Source organism: Poecilia reticulata, chromosome 12 (genome assembly GCF_904066995.2).
Source record: "Poecilia reticulata chromosome 12, P_reticulata-male-v2, whole genome shotgun sequence".
Lineage (NCBI taxonomy): Eukaryota > Metazoa > Chordata > Actinopteri > Cyprinodontiformes > Poeciliidae > Poecilia > Poecilia reticulata.
Genome location: NC_088841.1, coordinates 16,654,906 through 16,669,471, shown reverse-complemented (window position 1 = coordinate 16,669,471; position 14,566 = coordinate 16,654,906). Strand labels below are relative to the sequence as shown.

Here is a 14,566-nt window from a genome sequence, read left to right as displayed (position 1 = left end):
AAATGCATTTGTGGTATGACAGTTGGGCAAAAATTAAAAATGCAAAAGAGAAAACAGTGAAAATCTATTTTACATTTTTTTTAACTTAAGTCATTTTACCCCACTAGGTGGAAGCAAAGAGAGTGTCTGAGTGCTCTCTAACTGAGATGGCTTTATTCATTAACACCTAAAACAACACACACAGTTAGGTGTATGCAAGTTAGAAGTGACAGCACTTGTGGACTTTGAGCACACATTATGAGAAAACCCAGCTGAGGTCGATGAATGAGGTAGCACACATACATTCTGAGGGAATTACAACCATCTTGTTTGTCCTTACTGGTTAAATATTACTAACTTCCTCCAGGTAAACAGTTTTGTCATGTTGTCCCTCTTTCATAATGACTAATGTAGCATCTGGTATATAAACAGCAATTGTCTGTAAACTTAAGAAAATAAAAAGTTTATGTTTTCAGTCACAAAAGACAAGGAGCTGCAGATAAAACAAATTATCGTCTAATGTATGTGTGCAGTATCACAATGAAAATTTGCCAAACAATACATTTTCTAACTTCTTGGGATAATAAAAAGAAGCCAATTTGAAGCTACATATATAAGATGTTCTCAATTACAGAGATACTCTCTTTGCACCACAACAAAAAGAGACCGTTCAGGTCATAACAGGAATATGTACAAATATGACAAGACGATATGGAAGTCAGAACAAATATGTGAGAATTTGGACTTCCTAACAAGTTTGATGCATTAATATGTTACACTGCCGTTTACTGGTTCACTCCAGGTGACAAATACCAGGAAAAAGTTAACTTAAAAGAAAGGTTCGTTGAGAAAAGTACATGTTTTGTCCTATGTGAGATCAGTTGGCACAATACAGGAAGAATGATGGCACACAGGATCAGCGTTAATGGTTTTGTTATAATTTAAATCCATGCAAAATAAATTACAGCATCCAGGACCACTTAATGTTGATGGGGTTTGGCTAACCAAAGTATCCGTGAAAGAACACAGCAACACACAGGAGGATGATGGCATTTGCATTGACAATGTTCCTCCAGAGAGGCTTCTCTGTTGTATCTGTTAGCTGCTTTTTCAGTTCTGCTTCCTCCTCTGGAGTAAGTTTTGGTGCTTTTTTGTTCTGCTCCAGTCCGCAGAAGCACATTAGCGCTTTCTTGAAGAAATTTGGGTTTTTCTCAGGTTCTGGATGGAATAAAGGCAAAGAGATTTTTATATCAATATAAAGTCATGTAAAATCTCCAACTATCTTTAAAGATAGAAGTGTAAACTGTATGTGTTCTATATACCTTCTGCATCCATTTCACTGTTGTCGTCGTCATCATGATCCTCAATCCAATCGTCCGGATCAATGTCCTCTCTTTCCTCTGTATGGTTCCTCAGACTCCAGCACAATCGGTACAGCTGGGAAAATAACATAATGCATTATGTGAGAAAACTGTTCAGAACTCAGAAAAATGTCCAACTATTGCAGCACAAATCATGGATGTTTTATAGGTTTAAAGCAGCAGAATGTAACTTTTATAAAACAGCATGATTTTTACTCTCACCTTTTGATCGCTAGAGTTAGGCTCCAGCACCCCCCATAACCCCACAAGGATAAAAATTAGGGTTCTATAAATAAATCGATTCTGCGATATATATCGATATTTTCCGCCCTCGGAAAGTATCGATTTTTCATCCGCGAGTATCGATCCGTTAAACCATAGAGGTCCATAACGTTATAGCTCTTTTTAACGTCTAGTTTGTTACGGCGTAGCAGCAAGGCTCCGCCTCCCTCAGTCTCACTTGAGCTTAAAGTGCACATTAAAAACTACACACCAGTTTTTAAATTGTGTTAATAAGCCAAGTATAACAGGAGTTATGCTAAAATTAGTAAACCATATTTTTCCGAATGTCAGAGAAATGTCAAAAGCGCCGCCATTCCCCGGTTTTTCCGATTATGTGAGAGGGAATGAGCTTCCAAACGTACAAAACGAAACAAAACATTAGATTCCTGTGTTTTTTGGAAATGTAAAATCTTCAATAAATATATTTTTTTGCTGAGAAACGAAGTAAAGCTGCGCAAGTAACCGTGAAAGAGAAGCGGAACGGAACGGAGAAGCGGAAAGGAGTAGCGGCGCGAATGGAGCAGCTGCAAAAGCAGTGAGATCGCGAAATTAATGCAAATTTCGACTGGTAGCATTCACTTCGTAATTAGTTTTCAGCTTAGCGGTTTCTGTTCTGTATATAAAGGATTACCTGAAGAATGAACATGGGTTGACAATATCTGAAGAGGGCGCGCAGCGGCGCTGTGTTTTGAGCAGGAAGACGAAGAGGGAAAAAACCCTAGTCGGAATCCGCGGCGCAGTGACGATTTCCATGATAACAATGGCTGATCGCTAATTTTTATTAGCAACAGACAAAGAGTATCAGAGACTGGGAGAACTATGAGATCCTGGCAGTCTGAGAGGCAGCTACTCAGAGATGCAAGCAGGGGAATAACGGCGCTGTGTAGTTGCAGGGAGAAAAACCTTTTTCCCCATAGTCCAAAAGACTGCATTTGTCCAGTCTTTTGTCCAAAATAAAAAACATAAATGCAATCAATCATTTGCATATTGAGAGTCTACAGAGGCTGATAATCTCCCCACTCTGATCTTGGATTACCGTTTAAATTTTTGAATTTTATGTCAAATCCACATGAATTAAATGACAGAAACTAATTCTCTCACTGCATCTTTGATTCATTTTGTCCAGCTGTAGACTGTTCGACTGTCCAATCAGATTCAGGTATTGTGTAATTGGTGCTTTTAATCTGTTTTCAGTTAACTAAATTCAAGTCTATGGAACACAAAATGTCACTAAAATCACTCTGTCCTTCTAAAATCTTTCAGAAAATCGTAAAAATGCAGAGAATTGTGTCGAATTGTATCGCTCAACAAATATCGTGATACATATTGTATCGTGACCAGAATATCATATATCGTATCATGAAATGATTATATCACTACACCCCTAATAAACATATTGGATCATGAATGAATAGATGGATGTTTTTTTACATATTTGTTAAAACTATCATTATGTTGTGACAATATAGTACGAAACAGATATGTGAAAAAAGATCGAGTTCCTCTTTCTTCTCCCTAAGGACCTACTGTCATCTGAACAAATACTCTGCTCCGTCAGAAGGAACCTCTCAGAGCAGAGAGGAGGATCTTAGTGCTGTCAATCACCTCATGTACGGCCCCTCACACACTCAACCCTTTCTCACTGATGCACTAAAGCTGGTTCTCCACAACAGAAGCTGCACGAATGCCCAGGCTAGGTAGCATAGCCATCGATGATGGCAGATAAATGGTTTTCATAGAACATGAAGCTGTTGCACATTAAGCACCATGTACATGAGGATGATTGACAGAGCTTAGCTCCTCCTCTTAGCTCTGATTGGTTGTTTCCGACTGGAAGAGGTACATTTCTGCAGATGACAAAAGGAGCTTGATCTTTTCACAGATTGCCTGTCTCATACTGTCGCAACATGGTGACAGTTTTAGCAAATATATAAAAAACATACAGTACTTTTATAAAACTTTAGTGCAGCCTTGAGTGAAAAAAGTCAAAGTAAGTGAAGTGAGTTTCAGCAACTGGAGATTGCTTAAATTGAAATAAACATAAATTCTTCTGCTACAAGTGCATTTTGTTCTTTGATTGGTGTAATAAAGTCAAGCTTGAAGCTCAAAGAGATGCTATAAATTACAAACAAAATCTTCAAAGAACTGTTTTCTTAGCTGCTAACTTCTTCACCATCTTCACTCAGAAACTGCATACTAAGATTTTATGTTACTCAGTCTTTAACATCCCAAAGTACCTGCAACTTTAATAAGAATTTGGATATAATATAATCATGAGCAGAAAAAATGTAAAAGAGTTTGTGCAGGAAGTTCATAGTGTATAGTCTTCCTGTGAACAATTTCTGATTTGGAAAGTTACATATTAAGCTACTCATATCACAAAACTGTCACGTACATGCTTGTCATCGATGGGCTTGGTCATTAGGGAGATTCCAAGTATGAGGATGCAAGAGACAGTGAACAGGATCATCCCAAAGTAGAGGTAGTGCACTCCACAGATGATGGTAGGACAGTCACTCGGGCTAACACAGCTCCCTGTCCCGTAGATAAACTCTGTAATCATCCTGGATAATCCTATTACTAAACCAATTGTGAGTCCGAAAAAGGCACCCTGTAAAAAGAAGAAAGTAGGAAAGAAAGAAGGATAAAAACACCCTATTAAAACAACAATCCACCAACTGACGTTTAGCTTAAATCAATTCAAGTCAGTTATCTGGAATGGCTGCAGCAATAAATGTGGCTTGACACAGAAGCTAAAACAGGTAAGACATCTTTCTCTGTCAAAAGATAACAAAAATCCTCCTTCAACATAACCCTCCCAGATAATGTTACATCATCTTTGGTTGATGTGACAGAAACTAAAAATATGTGTTCTTTATGACAAAACAGAGATGTGTTCTTATAAATTACAGCATCCACAAAGTATATTTGGGTTGTGTTTCATCGTCATTTCTGGATCCACAGCCTTAAAACTGAGTAAATAACAAACCCATAGGGCCTATAGTTTGTTACCTGATGGTCACTTTGGAAAGAAATCTACCATATTTTTTTATTCTTCTATAAGAAAAGGCTAAAAAGAGTGATTCATTGGTTTTCTCTCTTAATGACGAGAACCACTACCCAGGTCTGTTACACCACAGCTACAATCCTTCTCATCTCTTCAACATTAAACAGGCATTTCAACCATTGCAGGTCCATGATGTGCAGAGCCTTTCCAATAAGAAGCTTTTAAGAATCTCAGTCATGGTGACGGACTGTTCTTCTCCAAGTCATAAGAGGCCTTCTTTGTGCAGATGACTGAACTTTTTCTATCCCGTGGTAAAATCCTCAGTTCAGGTCTGTCTGCCCCCAAACCAGATAGCCTCTGATGGTTCCTGTATCTGCCATGTATGCTACAAAAGACACATTTATGTTGCAACTAAAGCAGCAACTGTAAACTAAAAGGAAACTCACAGTTTCATTAACTCGTTTACAGAACATGCCGAGCATGAAGACAGCAGCCACAGGTGGAGTGAGATAGCTGGTGATTGACTGGATGTAGTCAAAAAGCTGACCACTCTGGGCTGACTGCACCACAGGGATCCAGGCAATGCTTATTCCAATAAGGACCACAATAAACACCCTGAAAGGAAGAATAATCAAAGACTCATGGTTAGAGTCAAGCATGCAAACAGTAATTATATTAAAATGAAGCCAAAACAGTTTTACCTGCCAGCAATCATCAGTTCCCTCTCTTTGGCACGACGACGGACCTTAGTATAGATGTCCATGGTGAAGAGAGTACTAGCACTGTTAAATATTGAAGTAAGGGAGCTCATTAGAGAGGCCAACATCACTGACAGCATCAAACCCCTCAGACCTGAAGAGAGACAGACAAAGGCGAAGGAAAACATAAAGAAACAAAATGTTGATTTAAATTTTAAGACAATGTTGTCGATCCACTCACCATTTGGCATAAGATCCACAACCAGTTTGGGATAGGCAATGTTGGTGCATCCAACACTAGCTCCACAGTTTGCGTCACATAATTCCGGGACCACACATGCCACCACATCTGAATGTTTTAAGAAATTATTTAAATATTGTTGTTTTACATCAGATTTTTTCCCTCAAGACAACAGAACTTGGAAACAGCAAAACACGCACCAGGATACAAGATCCTGCTTATCATGCCAGGAAAAACCATGAGAAACATGGGCAGCAGCTTCAGGTAACCACACAAAATGCAACCTGCTTTCACATGAGAGAGATTCTTGGCTGAGAGGCAACGCTGGACAATCACCTGTAAAAAGATGGAGCATTTGAAGGCAGTGTTAAATACTTAAAACTTCTACTGTATCAAGAAAAAATTTTGGATTTTTTTTATCAGAGTTGTTGCTGCTTTACGTCATTTAAAGTTCCTCACTCAGAAAAACTAGAGTAATTTCAATAAGTTGTAATTGGTTGTGGTGAACGAGCCTGTAAATGAATAACTATTTCTGTGCATGCAACTTTAAGTGAGCAGATGAAGCACAAACATATTGATTTCAATTTAAGGCAAATGGAGCTTTTGAGATTAATCATTTGAACTGAGCCATAAATTAACAAATGGCAATGTTGGAAAAGAAAAGCTAAGTAAAAGTATGGCACATAATAATATTAGGATAACAACTATTACATGCACTGGACATTTCTTATCTTTTCTTAAAAAGAACAACATGGCAAATGTGGCTATTGACAGTCGTTAGATTATACAGTATGTCCATTTACCTATACATTAGACACATTTAGCATAGCTTGTCGTGCACATTACATAGCAACAGAACATAAACATCATTCACCATGACTAAAATTATTTCAATGAAAGCTAACCAACAGAGACAAGTACTTTCTCTCATTTGAAAATGGGTCAAATTTGGTCTGTTTTACATTTACTGTCTGTGTTAAAGTAAAAACAGGATGCCAGTATTTATTTGTGAACTGAAGAATTTGTGTCTAGGCAACTATAGGTTCAAGAAATCTCAGTAGGTTAGCAAAATATTTGTAAAGTAATTGCAATTCAGCTCATAGATCACCCTTTTACTCCAAAGGGCTGTTATATGACATGGCTCTTCACTATCAGCTGGCAACCTTAGAGCGCCTCAGTGATTCTGTCCAAAACAGGCGAGATAAAAGAGCGTGAATGCCCGTACGGTTATGTAAAAATCAACTGGATGAGTTTATGGCCTTAGATTGTTTCTGGTATGCAGTAAAAGCTGTTACTGAGTCAGTGGAAGTAAAGCATCCACACAGTCAAAGGTACTGATTGTATTTTTACTGACCTGATCAGTGCACCAGTACCAGGTGGCCTGGATGGTGAGTCCAAACACCAGGCCAGGCCAGGGCAGGTCTCCTGTTATTGGATCTCTGAAAAGGTGGAAAGAGTCTTTTCGTGGCTCGTAGCACTCTGTGCTGATGTTAGAGGTGTTTGTGGGAATTGCAGCCATGTAGAGTGTCTCGAAATTTGCATAGCCCCCCACTTTATTGAAAGCTGAGGGAAGACAGGGAGAAATGGTTAGACTAAGATTCACTCTTCCATATCTGAATGTCACAATGAAACCAATCAATAGCGCAAGACAAAATGATAAATAAAGATTATTGCTTATTACCAAAACCCATGAGAATGAAGGATCCAATAACCATGATGATGGTCTGTAAGGTGTCTGTATATATCACCGCAGCCAGTCCACCTGAAATAAAACATGGCGTTAGCAATCTGTAACATATTTTATTCAGAAGTATAGACAGTAATATGTGCTCTATGTCAGTGTTCTTTTTCCACTTGTCTTGTAAAAGTTATGTGAAGGTGTGCACAGATTTATGCAGAGTAGCAACTATTAGAGGGCTATTTGAGGCTTATTGTAATCCATGGGCAATTAACCACAAACACACCACAGATATACAAGCCAGGAAAGGAGGAGTTTTCTCTTTACATGTGTTTTTTGATCTTGAGAGGACTTTACCCTCACTCAGGGGGCCATTTACATAAGACTTTTTGTAGGCAAGGTTTATGAGGAAAATGTTGATCTCCAAAAAGAAAGTGAATTTCTTCCTGAGGATGCACCTGTGACGGTGTACAGTGCAGTAATCGCCAGTAGAGCGATAACAGCAACGTAGATGTTCAGTCCAAGAGCCTGCTGGATGAAAATGGCACCAGAGAACATGTCGGCCTGGAAGGAGACAGAAAGGATCTTTTACTTTAATTTGTTAAATGCATTGTTGAAAGGTTCAAAGGTTAGAAAGAAAAAAAACATACAGAGATCTTTGTGAAGACGTAGAGGAAGAGGGAGAGCACAGAGAGATAGATACGAATCCGCTGTCCTCCGAACCTCTTCTTCAGGTACTCAGGCATGGTGACCACCTAGACAAATTTGATATTTTGCTTTATCAAGACTCAATGACTACAACGGGTGCACTTTTCAACAGAAAATGCACATGCTGTTTACCCCAGCTTTGATGTAGATCGGCACAAAGAGCCATCCCAGAATGACGACAACAATAAGAGCCTGGAACAAACAAAACATGGTAAAACATTGAAACAATCAAGAAAATATTTAACATAGAAAGGATTTTTACTTTTCAATTTCTCCAAACCATTTTCTTTTTTCTTTTTTTTTTGCATTATGAGATTTTGTCTTTCCTATTTGAAAAACATACCACAAATACTCACGTTCCACTCAAATCCACCAATGGCAATTCCAGAAGCTGCAGCAGTACCAGCAATCCCTACAAAGTGGCCGCTGCCAATGTTGCTGGCAAAGAGTGATGCTCCAATCTAAAAAAAATGTTTAACTTACAAAGGAATCCCAAAACAATCAATAAATACCAGATGACTTGCTCTGCTGATAAACACATTTGGAACATTTTCTGTCTTTAAGGCCCTTTCAGGATGATATGATATCTCATTTTGAATAGGTTTAACACAAGGAATGCAAAAGTTGTAGCTCATGCCATGGGTGAGACTGTGTGTGTGGAGGCTCTTGAGACTCTAATTCTGACCACAGCCCACATCTTATGAATCTCCCCAAAACTATTGAAAGGGCTCTGCTTGTCAGTCCTGTTGTTGTGGATTTTACAGTTGCAGGAAAACCTTTTTCTATCTCACTTTTTCCTTCCAGTCAATTTTCTATTAACCTGTTTGGATACAGCCCTCTGTGAATACTCAGCTTTTTTAGCATTGACTTTTTGTCACTTTCCACATTGAAATTTTGCTAGACAACTGTCAAGTCAGCAATCCTCGATAAGATTTTATAGGCCTTAACCTGGCCACACCATTTCAAGACATTCAACTCTAAACTGTGACAATAAAAAACTTCACCTCATTATGTCTTATAGATGGGAAATCATTGTCTTTCTTATGACGTTAAAAGTTAACTCGGGAGTAGATAAGATCGACAGAACCACATAATTTACAGCCTTGTTTAATTTGGTCATGTTTGCAGGAATGTATTTGTTTTTCTGATTTCTTTGCCAAACATTACAGTGAGGAAAGATTTGGTTTCATCTGTCCATTTTTACAAAAGTCTCATAGTTCCACTCTTGTTACCAATTCTGGTTTTTCAGTGTTCAGCATTCTCCTGCAAACTCATCCTAACAAGCCAAGGTTCTATAGTTGGTTTTTTTTATATTTTTCCTTTTTTTATTATTTCTTCTGACTAATTCTTCTATTAAAGGTCTCAATTAGTATTTACCACACTGGGGCCTGTGCAGCCACAGATTCAGCTTCGTTTCAACAGTTTCTAGCCCATTTTGAACGAAAACAAAGATTTGGATTTTTGCTGCTTCTTACCCATTCAGTCCAATCTAAATTGTATGTGACCAACATGTCACCCTTGTTAAGGAGAGTGAACTTTTCTTTTAATCGTACATCTTTTATGTCACAACTGCAATAGTTATATTATTTGGTATTACAAAAAATAGCAAAAGAACAAAAATTGTTTCTCATTTGTTGTCAGATACCCACCGGCCACCACACCATGCTCCTCCCTGCAAGGAAAAAGCCACCCACAGTGGATCGATTGGTGCGGACCATGGCCTGCAACAGGACAAGAAAATACATAAACTTTTGCAAAACAAGCTTATCATCTAGTTTAGCTCTAAGTTAGTGTTCTATACACTAATCAACACAAAACACAGATTAGCTATGACGCTCCTTTATGATTCACTATTGTGCAAAAAAAATTTGTTTAATGTGTTTGTTTTACCTAAAGCAGCAACAAAAGAAGCATTACATTTTTGTAGCAATTTACTTAAGCAATTTACAACTCAACTGTAAATAAATCACGCAGACAAACTTTCAACAAGTTGACCGTTTGCAACACTTACAATAACTCCCACAGCCAAGACAACCAGAAAGTAGATGACAATAACGGAGATGTCGGCTGCATTGTTGATGCGGGTGGTGGGAGATTGACTCGTTTGGTTTTCCAAGGTGCGGGAGAATCCAAAATAATCCCAGGCCATTTTGCTCAGAGTGGAAGTGTTGGATAGGAAGGCTGCAGCAATGAGTCCACTATGTCTGAAGCACACTCTCAACACTTACCTTTATATCTTCTGTTTGTGTGTGGGACAGAAAGAGGGAGGGGAGAGGGTTGGTTAATAGTGTACGTGGAGAAAGAGAGAAAGGTGGGAGGAAGGGGGATGTATATGAAAACAGAGCTTTACTTTCAGGCCATTTTGTTATAAATATTAATGCAGCAAAATGTGTAAATTTTTTGAAAATTATAAGGTTAATCATCAATCTACAAGGAAGGAAAAGCTACTGTTGTTCCTGTAACAATCTTTATTTATTTTTTCCTCATTTTGTTATTGATTCTTGCAGAGGTCTGGCTATTAAAACACCGTTGTTCTTCTTTAACATAAAACATATATATAGTATAAGTTTAGTTAAAGTTTAGTTTTACAATATATGAATATGCAGCAGACGTTAACTTTTACTTTTTCACGTTAAACAATCTAAAAGGAGCAGGAAGTAGTGATTTATGGGCATTTACTCCACAAATCTTGTAACTTTCTACTCAGATAGATGCAGATATATAATTCTTCACTTTAATAAGTGAACAAGTGAATGTTATTTCTTTATAATTACATGATTTCTTACAGTATCTAGTGTGGCAACAGTCTTTTTGTAATTTTCAGCTGATTGTGTAAATTCTTTTAACAGCATAAAATTCTCCATAAAATTTACGAAAGGAATCCACGGATGATCTAACTCAATATATAACGTTGTACATTAACACTATTGCTCCATTGACATAATTCACTGACCCACTGTAACAATTTTGCATCTGTATACAAAGGTAAATGAAGAAATCTGCCCAAGACTAACTAATATGTTGAAATAAAAACATTTAAAAACTTTTATCTATAGTTCAAAGAGAGATTTTGGCCATAATTTAAAAAAATCTGAGTTATTTAAAATATGTATTACTCCCTGACACCGCTGGGCTCTTCCAAAAAAGATTGTGGATTTTATTGTGAAAGTATATAACAAACAAATAGCTTCCAGTCTCACCTTCAACCCGTAGTATGAACATTAAATGTTCTTGAGAATCATTTATTTTTATCTGTGTGTTAATAATTAGCTTGTAGAATAATAAGAGATAAGTAAGATCCAAAAAGAAAAAGAAAAAAATCTTCCAGCTGATCAGCATAATGAGATGCTAAATGTTACATTTAAATTGCTGTTTTACTTTTAATTAAAAGTATTGAGACTTTTAATACTTTTAAAACAGCAATTCAAACATTTGCCTGGATTTATATACTGAGAATAAATTGAATATCACCGTTTTATTTGTTCAATCTATAAATAATTACAGTTAGAAAATTTTCAAAAATGCAGGTTCTCATAAACAGACATTATGGTCATTAAATGGCCATTATTATCCTCATCTTTTTACAGACAACGCTAAAGACAATAAGACATGTAAACAAATTCTATGGGACTGTCTCAAAGCCTTGACATATAAAGTGAAGTGTTTGTGCAACTCATGACAAAGGTTTTTAAATCCCGTGCTTCTTGTAGGTGTCCTCTCTTGTAAAACTTGTTTTGCTCCCTATTTCTCAAAAGTTGTTTATTGTTTCATTAAAAGAATTTTTATGATATGAACTATATAAAAAAAAAATCAAAGGTTATATCAGAATCATCTTATCACCTTCTTTCGTCTGTTATTCTTGATGTATTTAATCATCAACTAACGTGCTTTTTTAACTGCTTTTCAGGTTCTTGTCTAGCTTTTTAGCTGTATTTTCTAATAACAGTAAATAATTACTCCAGATTTATCCAGACTCCAATACGTTTACTGTTAGTTGACTTTTTAAGATTACGCTGGATTTTAATTTTGCTATATTTGGTATAACTAAATAAATATGCATGCTACATTTGTCAGATTTTTCTGATCCATATATGTTTTTCCTTCCACTTTCACAGTTTTACTTAACTTTGTGTTGGTCCAGCACATAAAATCTCAATAAAATACCAGAATATTTGTTGTAGTATGAAGAAATGTGGAAAACTGAAGTACAATTTATACCAGCAAAGTACTATCTTATAGTTCTGGGACCATTCTGAACTCTTATCAGAATGACATATATGTTTTACAAATTGGTCCAAGTCATGGTTCAGTTTTTAGGTGCTTGTGTTATTTGCTCAGATTAGCTCTTATGAGAGGTTTTAGTGACTGTGGCCTCAGACGCAGAGGGACTGCATGCAGTAAATAATTTAATGTAACATGTTTCAGATTTAGGGATGGTCAAAGTTCCCTGAAGAACCCAGAAATAAAGGAATGAGCCAAAGTTTATGTGCGTCTCATCTTTTTCTCAGCCAAGAAAAAATTTAGCTTTTTAAGCAGATAAAGAACTTGAGCATGGTTTTGTTTGTCCTTTGTATTCCCTTAAAGGCCTAACTCAACTTGTCATTGCGATTGTTAGTTGTGTATGCAAACTCTGGAATGCGGAACTCTCAGCCTCTTAAATATTAGCAATAGGCTATTTCATCTAGAAAACAAGACAAGTGTGAAACATAATTCGTTGCCAGATCTTAGTTTAGGCCATAGGGCTGCTCGGTAGTGCACCTTTTGTTATCACTGCATTGAAACAAGAAGATCCTGGCTTTGAATCCTGACCACGTTCTCCCTGTGCATGCCCGTGTTCACTCCAGCTTCCTTCCACTGTCCAAAAATACGTACTTTAATCTTTTTTCCCTTATAAATAAATGTATGACTGCGTTGATTTAGCTCGCATCTTGCCCAAATAGGTATAGACTACGCTTGGATAGTTTATTTAACTTTAAAATTGTTTTAGTAGGCCAACAGGAATCAAGCTGGAGATAAAATTTGTTAAATGTACATAAAGATTAAGGTTGTCTGGTTAAATTATAGGATTTTTCTCCTTCCCATGCAGTGACCAGAGTAGCATAGTTTGGCTGATCTCCCTAAATTAGCCAATGCAAATAATCTGCTGTGTCAATGTCAATGTCAATATTATTTATAAAGCACTTTAAAAACAGATATTGACAGTACCAAAGTGCTGTTCAGTATTCATAAGACACATATAAAATACAGAAGAATAAAACACTAATTAAAACAGACAGGGCAAGTAAATTACAATGTCAGGTCTTATGGAAAAGCTAACGAATAAAAATTAGTTTTAACAAGTGATTTAATGTGTTCCACACTGTGTGCAGATCTAATGGTAATGGTAAATGGACTGAACTTATATAGTGCTTTATCCAATCATTTTTGACCAGTCAAAGCACTTTACACTAGTCACATTCACCCATTCGCACTCACAAACGCTCACACATTTATACACTGATACGCAGCTTGGTAGGCAATTTGGGGTTAAGTGCCTTGCCTAGGGGCACATCGACATGTGGTAGGAGGAAGCTGAAATTGAACCTACAACCTTCCGGTCGCAAGACGAATACTCTACCCACCGAGCCACAGTCGCCCTTATCTAATATTAAAAGGCAAATTGTTCTACAAATTTGGAGCAGTGACAGTGGATGCCCGGTCTCTGCTTTTCAGTCTGGTTCTAGGAATATGTACAGTATTTTCCGCACTATAAGGTGCACCTAAAAGCCTTAAATTTCCTCAAAAGCCGACAGTACGCCTTAAAATCCGGTGCGCCTTATATATGAACCAATATTGAGCCACAACAGGTCTAGAACCTACGGTAAGCAGCCGCCGACTTCATTTTCGCCCGTAGAAGAAGAAGCGTGCGGTGCATGCTGGGATAGTTGTCAGAACGCTGGTTTGTTAACAAAGTTTGACTGACCTATCTACCTACCGACCTGATAATCAGGTCGTCTGCAGGTCATTTAGCACCACGTTCTCCACGAACATGCTGTGCGCGAACGGAGAAGGATGACCATTGTCCGGCCACGCCCAGTCGCAGAGGGCTCTCCTCGCCGATCCGAGTCGGACTGTTTTGTTGACATTCTTTATGTCAACAAAGTGGCTTTAGATATTCATCCGGGGTGCTTCGACTAGGGTTACCAAGGTACCAGCCCTTATACATTTAAAGCCTGGGGGGAGGGGGAGGGGGAAGAGAGACAGAGACCGCGGCGGCAGCGTGTCGGTTGGTCTGTGTTATCCAGAAAGCAGAGGGCACAATATCGCAACACCAACACCGTGAGTGAAACAATGACTGGGGCAGCTTACTATATAAAGTACTCGTGGACCACTTCTTTATTATTTTTTATTACACATCCACATTTGTAGAGTATTGAACAAATCGTGTCCCGTATAGGTTCAATACGGGACGGGTGGAAACTCTAACTGTAGCGTCTATTCTATGCTCCTTATAATGCGGTGCGCCTTATATATGAAAAAAGTTTTAAAATAGGCTATTTATTGAAGGTGCGCCTTATAATCCGGTGTGCATTATAGTGCGGAAAATACGGTAAGAGAAATGTATTAATTGAC

General features: G+C 37.7%; 1 protein-coding gene across 1 annotated transcript; it reads right to left on the bottom strand.

Annotated features, from left to right (window-relative positions):
* Window positions 1-593: 593 nt before the first annotated feature.
* Window positions 594-10,157, bottom strand: LOC103473668 (sodium/glucose cotransporter 1-like). The gene is made up of 15 exons (XM_081613683.1): window positions 9,966-10,157; window positions 9,604-9,675; window positions 8,311-8,415; window positions 8,087-8,146; window positions 7,897-8,001; window positions 7,705-7,810; window positions 7,250-7,330; window positions 6,923-7,131; window positions 5,769-5,904; window positions 5,569-5,676; window positions 5,331-5,481; window positions 5,076-5,244; window positions 4,018-4,233; window positions 1,302-1,416; window positions 594-1,197 (listed from the first exon to the last, which is right to left on the bottom strand). The coding sequence occupies exons 1-15, from the start codon at window positions 10,101-10,103 to the stop codon at window positions 980-982; spliced, it is 1,989 nt and encodes a 662-aa protein (XP_081469809.1). The 5' UTR covers window positions 10,104-10,157; the 3' UTR covers window positions 594-979.
* Window positions 10,158-14,566: the final 4,409 nt, after the last annotated feature.